We start from the raw sequence: 11,200 nt of genomic DNA, 5'->3' as shown, positions 1-11,200 counted from the left end.
TCCATGCAAAATCAACATAATATATATATATATATATATATATATATATATATATTTCAAATAATTGGATTTAGCACTTGTACCTCTAATTTCCACCCTTCTATAGGACTACATAAAATTTTAGTTTATAAATTTTGTGGTTGTTTGAATCAACTTCCAAAACTTGTTCTAAGTAGGTTGCTACTTAAGAGTCCACTTTTTGAATCTTATTTGATAATTTTTTTGATAATAATACATGTGATGATCTTAATAGCTCTTAAACCATTTGGTCAATTAAGATTTTAATTGGATTTGAAATCAATGTTAGAGTCACAACCTTAGAAGTACAATCCTATAGAACTTCAATAGGATTGTGTCCAACTATTAAAGTTCTATATGGTGATAGTATTAAGACATTTCTAATTCTATTTTAAAAATTTGATTGCAAATCAAAGCATTTTTTATTTATTTATTTATTTATTTTTTCCAATTTGAATTTACTCTTTAAATTTTTTTTTCTAGTTGACCCTTCCACAAAACCAATAATTCTAACATGGCTAAAGAGATACTTAATTATAACATATATCAAGTTTTGATTTTAGGTGACTAGAGAGTAGCAAACAAGTCTTCATCTTCTCTTAGATTTAGTTAGATTTAGGTTATTTAGTGCTTTATACACCAACATTGTATCATTATTTCTCTCCTTGCTTCTCTACAAGCTTACATAGACGTAATATCCATAAGTTTTTATAAAATCTTAAACTTGCTTAATTTTAAAAATACACTTTTTTGATAATATAGAAATTGGTTTTCTATGGATTGTTCATCTATGCCTTTATTAAAAAGAAGAAAGGAGTGTCGTTACTTAGATCTAAAAACACTTTGGAAACTAAGCTAAAACCTTTATTATAAAAAAAGAATTTTGTATGTGATATACAAATCTAAGATTTACATGTACCAATTGCAACACATTAGCTACAATCTTACCTTTTGTGAACTACAAAGACATGCATTACTAATCCAACTTCCATACTTGGGATATTATATGATTTCATATATTTTTTTATAATTTTCTTTTATTAAAAAAAACATGTCAATTATTTCCATACACTTTGAATGCATGAACTATCATAATGCAAAAGTAAGTTGATGAATCTCTTCTTGGAGAATATGTAATAAGACCTTATAAGTTGACTTTCAAATACAATCTTATAAAAATTTAATTTGGACAATATCATGAGTATTTTTAATTGCAAATAAACTTCTCTGTAATGATAGAGAATACCTTGTATTTGGAAGGTTTAAACATAGTAGATACTTGCCAACACATGATTTAAACTTATTCTTAAAGATTTAATAGACAATATAGAATTGTAGTAACAAATTTGGCCAATAAGATGCTTATTGCTTGCTACAAATCTAAGATTTATGCTTCAACTACTGTAAAAGAGGAAGATTTATGCCTCACTGTAAAAGAGGAAGAGGCTATGGTATAGGTCCAAAACCATCTTCTTTAGTGAAATTTCTTTAAATAGTATTTGATATTTCACACTTGCAAATGATGTGGGGAACAAATCCAAGGATCTTACAAAATTAGGGTTTCATTCCTCGTGATTCCGCGGTTCAGATTCCATCGTCGAATGCAAATCTTGGACGCTCAACGCTCCGCAGCCCTGAATATGGTCTCCATCACCGCTGTTGTCGACGTCGAAGCACCAATCTGTTGTTATCCTGCAAGCACCGCTTCACGTCTCCACCCTTCTCGCCGTAGTTAAGTCCTTTCACTGTATTACGTTATCCGAATCGGAAGCCTAATCTTGCTGAAGTCCAGGAATTCTTTAAAGAGCCATGTTGCGTTTTTATGTTTATCATTCCCATCCACCATCTCTCTGTGTACCTACAGCGAATGCCGCAATTCTCATTCGTGTGGGCTGTGACTATCTCCCGAGTCACTTGTTTTGGACATATCAAGTGTAATTTTCGATTGCCATGAAGCGCATGTTGTCTCTGGCTGGTGCGTTCATTGTCCGCGTACTTCTTTGTTTGAGAATCTTGTGTCATTGATAAGGTATGCTTGGTTGCCCTTTGGCAGTCGTCGTCTGTCGCCTTGTGAATGTGGATTGGCATTGCTCTATATGTTTACTACTTATAAGTGATTGTTTATGATTGGAGTCCTGGTACTTTAGAAATTGAGTTTTTGGTAGGGGTTTGGTACAGATTTCCTCAGCCTCTGAGTTTTTCCTGTCAGCCTCGACTTTGGCTTTTCTTGTCTCACTGTTTATTTTATTTTATTTTATTTTTCTTCCTGCGCATGATCCAAATTGGTTTTTCTTAGATCTGAAACGTATCCGCGGAGGCTATTTTGATTTATAGAATTTCGTGTATCGCGTTAGGATTCTGTTCCCTTGGCGGATTTGAGGTCCTCCATTTCAACCTCTCTTTTCACGGGATTTATCGTCTGCTCTCTTAGTTTGAAATCTGGTCAAGGAGAAATTTAAATATAATGTTGAGTAATGTACATTGTTCGCTCTTTTGACGTTGAGTACTTCGACACAATCTTGTTCTTATTGAGTGCCCTATTTCATTCTACTTGGGTTCGGATAAATCAATTTTTCCATTGGGAGCTGCCAGTAATTTGAATCCCCAGTTCTGAATAAACTTGTAGATTGCATATTGTATCCACACGCAATGAACAAGTTCTTGAGACTACTCTGTTTCAACTCGATATTTCAATCTTTTGAAAGTAAAAACTTTTTTAGACCTCATTCTAATTGGTTGTGTATGGAAAGATCAGGTGGCAGAAATTTTTGTAATTTTTGAGGTCGCAAAGCTTGTTTCCGCGATGAAAGGCGTATCGCGCCGGTGACAACTACGATTGCATGCCAAGTTTTGCATTTATATTCTGATAATGGAGTAGTGAGTCGTAAATGGAACCACACCTGTAGGTTGAAGTGGCAGAATAGATCTGCTCTATGGCTTTCATCGCGGGGAACAGACTAAGGTTTTTGCCTCAACTCCTCGTCTTCTTCAAATCCTTGCAGATGCTAATTGCTGGTGGAGATCACCGACTCTTCTCTAATTGTAGAAAAGGTTATCGAAGTACTTAAGCTGTGTGCTTTGGCTTTGAGAAGTAGCAATCTTTGCCTGTGCAGGGATATGATAAATTCCATCCGGGCATGTAAAACAGCTGCTGAGGAACGGACTGTAGTTACCAAAGAGTGCGCTGCATTGCGTGATCTACTAAAAGAACCTGTTCAATATCACCGACATCGTAACATTGCAAAGCTTATTTTCATTCACATGATGGGCTATCCAACACACTTTGGGCAAATGGAGTGTATAAAGCTGATTGCAGAGGGTGACTTTCCGGAAAAGCGGATCGGCTACTTGGGGCTTATGGTGCTTCTTGATGAGCGCCAAGAAGTGCTAATGTTAGTCACTAATTCAATAAAAAAGTATCCAATCCCGATTCATGCTGAATCTATGCTGGGATTCCCAGTTTCTATTGTAAGCATTGAGGTTTTTAATAATAAAGTTTTTATTGTTTTTCTCTGGGTTTTATGGAATCATTATAATTGTCTCCACAACTTAGAGGGCATTTAGATTCAAACCAGTCCAAATAAGAGGTCAGGCATAATAGGGGAGGACATTCACATGGCCACTTATCGCACGAAGTCTATTTTCTTTTGGGAGCTTAACTCAAGGAAGTGACCTACATGATACAAATCAACATGTCGCTGGACTGGCTCTTTGTGCTCTGGGCAATATCTGCACAGCAGATATGGCTCGTGATCTTTCGGCAGAAGTGGAGAAGCTACTCAGTGACAGCAATGCTTATATTCGCAAGAAGGTAGTATTTTATCTGACCCGGACGTCTTTGTCCTTATTGTCGTCGTGTTTTGTACATTCCATGACAATGTTCATGTTGAATTCTGGGAATTATAGACGTATTTTACGATTTATTTATTTTTTGTTTTATTAACTGATGGCACAATTGTAATATTGGTTCAAGGCATTGATCAATTTTGGGTTTAATGAATTTCCAAATGCTACTGAGATTCTCATGAGCAATGAAGGATATCTATGGCCTTTTATCTCCATCTATTATCATCAGGAGGTTTACAGAAGAGATTGATAGGTGATGATAGTTGCATCTAGCACGATTTATTTATTAAAACTGTCTTTGTTCACACAAGAAAAGATTAAGAATTCAATGATGCAGAGCGGGGTCACGTGGTCTTGTAGGCAGCCCTGTGCGCAGTTCGGATAGTGCGTAAAGTTCCAGACCTGATTGAGTCGTACAAAGGGCCTGCGTTAAACCTCCTCATGGGTAAGCATCATGGTGTTCTTGTTGCAGGAGTTAAACTGTGCTTTGAGCTCTGTCAAGCCAGTGCCGCAGCACTTGAACATTTCAGAAAGGTATACTTTTGATTTTTGTCCTGTTGTATGTTGTTCAAAGAGTACAAGAATGTTTGATTATGACTGTGATTCGTTTTGATGAACTTCCAATCAGCCCAAGCTTTAGAAACACCTAATGCATTGACATTTAATGGCACTGTCGATAAGCGTGCAGCAAGTATCAACGATTGTGGGAGTACTGAAGAGTCTGGTGCTAAGCGGCTACGCTTCCGAATACGATGTGACTGGGATTTCAGATCCTCTTCTGCAGATAAAACTTCTTAAGCTCTTGCGCCTTGTAGGAAGGGGGGACAATGAATCTAGTGATGTAATGAGCGACGTGCTTGCACAGGTTAGTGGGTTATATACTTGCTATTTAAAATTTGCTGAAAAATGCAACTTTGTCTGATCTCTTTATAGGAGTTGAATGTTTCGTGAAACGGATTGTTGAATGCACGGAATGCGGCTTCTTTATCTTCTCTTATTTTTATTATGGATTGTCTAATTATGGATAAAATTAATGATCGTCACTATCTGTTGCCTCTTGCAGGTTGCTACCAACACGGAAGGTACCAAGAACGCTGGAAAAGCTATCTTATATGAATGTGTGCTTACTATAATGGCAATAGAGGATATTGGAGGACTTAGAGTCCTGGCAATTAACATCCTTGGTCGCTTCCTGGCAAACATGGATAACAACATAAGGTCATTTATCTTTTTCCTTCCTGTAATAGTTTCACAGGTAGTGGAGCTGCATCGATTGAGGTCAATTATAATTCTTTATTCGGTATATTTTGAAAGATTTCATAAATTTAATTTAGATTTTATCTCCGGGACGTCTGTTTCCTGACCCAAGAGTTTCGGTCATACATGAAAGTTTGCCCATGCGGTGAATGGAAGGTCTTGAGCTTATAATTTCTGATTGCAGATACGTGGCTCTAAATACTCTTGTCAAGGTTGTCGCTGTGGACAATCAAGCTGTACAGCGCCATCGTGCGACAATTGTAAACTGCATCAAGGTGTGTCTTAAATATGTGTCTTTGCAACAGTTTTAAGTGCTGCGCATCTAGTTTCATTTTCTTCGGTCCCATATAATTTTTTTAATTTTTTCTTTCTCTTTTAAGTCTTATCTAATAAGAAGAACGAATGGCTTACGTGGCTACAGAATGAATGTTGTACCTCTGAAGCATGAAGGGTTTTGTCTCTGAGTAGTTATCAACTTGGGTGAAATGGGGATAATGCTGCAGACCAGCTACAGTTAATGTTTTGGAAAGCTAGATTTGGGTAGAATCCTAAAATATGAGGGGATTTACCTTGCAAGTATTCTACACTGTATGTTACAGATTGATTTGCTTATTCAACACAAATCTTTTGATCAACACATAATCTGTAACAGTAGTAGTCTTGTTGAAACAAATATCCTCTCATTGTGACTTCGACACGTCTTCGTAAATTTAAGGCCTACTAGATCCTTGTTTCCATTAAATTTTGAGTGCATGAAAATTTTGGCTAATGTCATAATGCGCATAGACAGTTCTGAGGAAACGCAGCGAAGATTGGTTATATTTTCTTCGTGTCTTTTTGATGATCCTGATTATTGGTGTATGATCATGTTGTTCGAAGTGTATGCTTTGACTACGTATCCAGGACTCGGACATTTCAATAAGAGCGCGAGCTTTGGAACTTGTCTGTAGCCTTGTAAACGAGAGCAACGTTGAGGCATTGACTACTGAGCTACTTGAATATCTGAAGTTTTGCGACCCAGAGTTCAAAGTAGACCTTGCGACGAAGACTGCTGCTCTTGTGCACAAGTAATTTTATCCTGCCAGTCATGGCTCCTTCATCCGCGAGGACTGACACTTGACCCGGTGAATGGAAAGCATGTATGCATGTTTAGTTGGGCAAACTCAGCTGGGCACAGAATTGTGTCGATGTCATACTCCAAAAAGTAAAAGCTTAAAAAAAACTACTTAAAATTTTAAAACATGAATATATTAAAGCTCGCTATCTTTGATTGTCTATATCCAGATTGAACAAAATTATCATAGTGCATCTGTGATCTACAGTGGAGCCAAATAGAAGCATAGGGGAGATTTAAAACTTAGAGGCTAATCATGCAGATCGACAGATTTATGGCGATAACGATATAAAATTTGTATAGGGTCAAGGCTATCTATTCTTTAGTTTAAGCTGGAAGATTTTGACTACTAATTTTTTTCATTTTCTTTTTCTTATCCTAACGCAGGTTTGCTCCAACAAAGCTCTGGTACATTGACCAGATCATCATGATTATGCTGGAGGTAACGGATCCGTTTCTTGAAACAGGAACTTTGCGTTGAGATTGCTTGTCTTCAGAATCAGCTTCTGAAGTTCAGTATGTAACATAAGAGCCAATTGGGCTTACGTTAGTAATATATACCTGAATTGAAGCACAAAACGTTGTCTTCTTTTGCCTCATGATGAACTTACTCATTCCTTTTGATAGAGTTTGCATGACTTGTACAGCTGTGCTATATGATTCTGTAAAAAACATACCGGACTGAATTAGATGATTTGTCCTCAAGAACTGAATGGAAGTGAACTAATTCACCAATTCCAGCCTGTGAATTGCTAATGAAGGAAATGCACATGAATGCCTTGGATTTACAATATTTACTGGTTGTTACTTTGACAGGCTGGGAAGTATGTCAAGAATGAGGTCGTGTGGCATTTCGTGGTTGTAGTCAGCAACGCTATCGATCTTCGAGGATATGCTGTCAGGACACTTTATCGTTCATTTCACAAGTGGACCGGTCAGGTCTAGTGCGTCTGTCCCTCATAAAATATTATTTACTCTACAATTGATAACTTGTGGAGGACGTGTTCGAATGGTCCAAAATGGTACCGAAAGAACTCTATGTTCCATTTGCGCATATTGTATACAAAGTTGCAATTAGTTTGAATTGAAGAATCATCCTTGCTTAGAAATTCTAGATGAACTAATGAACATTCGTTGCAGAAGAAAGTGAGCGAGTAGCTGTAAACTTTCAGCTTATGGTGGAATTTAAATCTTTTTGGAATTGACTAAAAGAACATTTCTTCTTGGGGATTCTAATTGAACCATTTTCTTTTGAACTGAGGATTTTGGTTTTCGCAATTGGGTTGTAAGTAATCGTCTGTTTTTGCGAGCAGGAAAGTCTTGCTCAAGTGACAGTGTGGTGCATTGGTGAATACGGTGACATGCTGGTTAACAATTTAAGCGAGTTAGAAGGCGAGGATCCCCAAACAGTAAGTAGAATGCAGATGCTCTGTTGTTGTCACACCATTATGTAACGTTCTTGTTTACTTCATGTTATGGAAGCATAAGGACCGAGATTACTGGTTCCATAACAGGAAGCCACATCCTCTTGAAAGAATCAGATAATGAGAAACGGCGCCGAAGTATGGCTTCCCTAACAATATCTTCTGCCCCTTAGTACTCATATTTGATTAGCTATTTGGTTGACTTTCTGGTTTGATTGAAGTGGACTCAATTTTACAGGTCACAGAATCAGATGCTGTGGACGTTATAGAGAATGTTTTGCGCGATCCTGGAGTAAATTCGACTACAATTGCATTCTGTCTCATGGCACTGTTAAAACTGTCGTCTCGGTTTCCGCACTGCACAGAGTAAGACTCCGATTTTATTGATTTCTAGAGCATATCTATTACTTTCTATGCTTTGGTTTGTCGCTCTTGATAGCTGGAATTCCATGTTTTACTTCGATTCATCAGAGAGGCATCACAGCTTGTACTTCTGTGTCACAGGCGTGTCGAATCACTGCTACAGGAATATCATACTTCCATAGATCTGGAATTGCAGCAGCGATCCTTCGAGTTTGGATCCATCGTTTCTAGTCATTCTAATCTCAAGTTAGTCTTTACCATGCTCTCCACAGTTAATGTTCTAGACAGCGTTGATTGTCTACGCGGCGGTTTGCGAAGTTGAACATTGCTCTCTTTGGTGAGCTATATCTGTGCCTAAGTAGTGGGAATTTGAGTTCTGCAGAGTATCACTTACGGAGAGGATGCCCATTTTGGATTTTGCATCTTACTCTTCGAAACGCACTGGTTATGATAAAAGGTATGGCAGTCATTCTGTAAGTCCCACCGGTAAAATACCTCCATCAGATGTAGCAGCCATAAAGTTTACTACAAATGACCTCATGGATATGCTGACTATACAACCAATAGAAGAAGCCTCAGCACTTCCGGCTTCAGCTGGAGATGCGCCGTATGACATAGTAGGCGGCAGTCGAAGTTCTACATCAGCTGTGACCAATCCTATTCCCGGTAATTTGACCTCCTCAGTATGAACCTCTGATTGGCATGATGTCTTGCGTTCTGTATTCGGTAAGAGACTGAAAAAGACTGGCTTTTTCTGCAAAATGCATAAGATGTTCAAGATCAATCATATGTTCTCGCGGTTCTTTCTTTCTCTCTCGTTCTTTCTGTCCTTCTGCTTCTATTTTTTGTTTTGGTTTTTGGTTTTTTTCTATTTTTTGTTGTGTCAGGTGGATATGAAAAAAAATTACATTCAACGTTATTTTGAGACAGCGCGACTCTCAATAGAAGGTGCTAGCGCGCTCCTGAATATTTTGGCAGCAGATGAAGAAGTTGAATCCTCGAATTTAAAGAAGCTTGCATCTTCCACAACATCCCAAAGGACTTCCGTAAATCGAGAGGACTTCCGTAAATCGCCTATCAACTCGCGGATCGACCACCGAATGTCCATCCTTGAGTTGGAGCCACATTATCTTCGCAAGTCACCCCTAGAAGAGGAAATCTTGTCGACAAATAAACAAATAGCTTCTCTTGTTGAGCCAACGCTATCTCCGGATCGGAGTAGCTCCCTCGCACTCAAGCTCCTAGAAAGAATATCAATTACAACCAGTCGAGATTCTATTCTTGGTCGTAAGTCTTCGTCATCTTCTCAGCGCAGCCCACGAGCTATTACCGTGGATCCTGGACTAACACTAGCCGAGCAGAAGAGGTTTTCCATAAATGAGGCACGTCTACAGAGAATATCTTCGAATGACGCACGGTTGCAAAGTAGTCAGGGAAGCCATACTGAGCCTTTGACATCCCAGCAGCGTAAAGTTCCTATACTTGGTGTTACGGAGCCCACACTGCAACGACAAGAGGGTTTCGTACCTGAGGACGCCCCAACGACAACCAGTCGAATCTCTACCCACACTGAACCTACACCAACTCAGTTGCAAAGAAGTTTTTTTCTCGATGAATCCCCTGCGGCAAGCAGTCGAATCTCTCCACGTGATAATCAGCTATCAAAAGTGCTGTTAGAGCACAGGACTTCCCTGCTGGGCGACTTTCCAAGTGCTAAAGATGAAGTGGTTGGTGTGGAACCCATTTCTACTCTCAACAGTACCTTTGGAGGTGATTTTTATCGTCCTGCGAAACTGGATCAGCCAGGTTAGTATTACTTCATGAGTATTTTATGATGAGCGTCCTGCGGACAGATATCCTTCGTTCATTGTTTATTGGATCAATATTCAGGATGCTTTTACTTGAAGGCAAGTGGGTTTCATTGTCATTCGGGTGTGCACAGAAGCTGAGGTTTATCCTTCAATATTGGCGTTGCAAACTCAAGGGTTGAAGGTGAACTACGAATTCACGAAGTCACCTGAATCCCCGAAAACAACGGTTATAAAGGCTATTTTCACCAACACATCTACAACTCCATACACAGATTTCCTCTTTCAAGCTGCAGTGCCCAAGGTGCCCTGAGGCGATTTACTGAACTCTTCCTGGTTATGAAAGTATTGTGGTTGTAAGATTGGAATACTTACTCCAATTCTGGTGCTCATTCTACAGTTTATGACGCTGCGTCTGGATCCAGCCAGCGGTTCCTCTCTACCACAAAATAGCAGTGGCGTAATTACACAAATTTTGACAGTAACCAATAGCCTCCATGGCCAGGTGTGTAATTCGCACCTAGTAATTCTTCCACTTCATTCTTGATGACTTTTTCAACGCCGTACAAGGATATAGCAAGGGTTGTGATGAGCACCGAAGAACTGTACGGATTGTTTGCGCGTGAACAAACCACACATCGAAGCAACACCCAATGCAGTTAATTGTACCTCCGAATCAAGAATCCTTGAGATATTTTTGCTTGCAGAAACCGTTGGTCATGAGGGTAAAGATTGCCTACAAAGCGGATGGGCAGCCTGTTCTGGAGCAAGGTGAAGTCAACAACTTCCCCTCGAAATTGTAGCAGACAATTATTTCCTGAGGAGGAATTCTGGGAAGAAATCAAATTGGAAGAGTCTGCACATTAAACAATGGTTAGTAAAATTCCAGAAATAGGTCAGTTGTCCATCAACGTTTACTCTTTTCTTTGGGTGACGTAGGCAACGAATGTTGCAAAAATGACTCATGATAGCTGGATTGCTTGGCGCTAGTTTTTTCATTGACTGGAAATGAATCATACTACCACGATTTTAAATGCTATGGTTCTGGTACACTTTCCAGGTGCTGTCAAGCACGCCACGAAAGATATGGATTATGTATCAATCTTGGTCAGGTCTGCTCAGATGGCCTACTTGGTTCCAATCTGTCCTAGTAACCACTTTTATATTCCGCCCACTACGTAAATAAGCTCACAAGAACAGAGACTTGAACACTTTCTGTTTCAGGAATAGTTTATTGATTGATGTCGGAAGTTCTACTAGCATACGTTAGTGTTGAATCCCTTTTTTTTCTTTTTCTTTTTTCTTTTTTTTCATGTGAAAGGTGCAAGTGGTCCACAAGGTAGATACACCGCATGCGCAAAGTATTCAAA

At 38.9% G+C, this 11,200-nt stretch overlaps 1 protein-coding gene across 4 annotated transcripts; it reads left to right on the top strand.

Annotated features, from left to right (window-relative positions):
- Positions 1-1,584: 1,584 nt before the first annotated feature.
- On the top strand, positions 1,585-10,880 carry LOC112289216 (AP-1 complex subunit gamma-2). Of its 4 annotated transcripts, none has more exons than XM_024534251.3 (19): positions 1,585-2,047; positions 2,774-2,980; positions 3,132-3,434; positions 3,688-3,829; positions 4,225-4,398; positions 4,553-4,729; positions 4,928-5,082; positions 5,306-5,396; positions 6,025-6,188; positions 6,623-6,677; positions 7,052-7,174; positions 7,549-7,644; positions 7,898-8,025; positions 8,164-8,268; positions 8,405-8,688; positions 8,953-9,828; positions 9,965-10,134; positions 10,231-10,335; positions 10,538-10,880. In XM_024534251.3, the coding sequence occupies exons 2-19, from the start codon at positions 2,952-2,954 to the stop codon at positions 10,631-10,633; spliced, it is 3,273 nt and encodes a 1,090-aa protein (XP_024390019.1). In that variant the 5' UTR covers positions 1,585-2,047; positions 2,774-2,951; the 3' UTR covers positions 10,634-10,880. The 4 variants fall into 4 exon arrangements, with proteins under 4 accessions (XP_024390019.1, XP_024390017.1, XP_024390020.1 ...); XM_024534252.3 differs by having other exon boundaries at positions 1,588-1,749; XM_024534250.3 differs by having other exon boundaries at positions 1,588-1,993.
- Positions 10,881-11,200: the final 320 nt, after the last annotated feature.

The sequence above is a fragment of the Physcomitrium patens genome, chromosome 12 (genome assembly GCF_059467195.1).
Source record: "Physcomitrium patens ecotype Gransden chromosome 12, ASM5946719v1, whole genome shotgun sequence".
NCBI classification, from domain to species: Eukaryota; Viridiplantae; Streptophyta; class Bryopsida; order Funariales; family Funariaceae; genus Physcomitrium; species Physcomitrium patens.
This window is presented reverse-complemented; position numbering and strand designations above follow the sequence as displayed.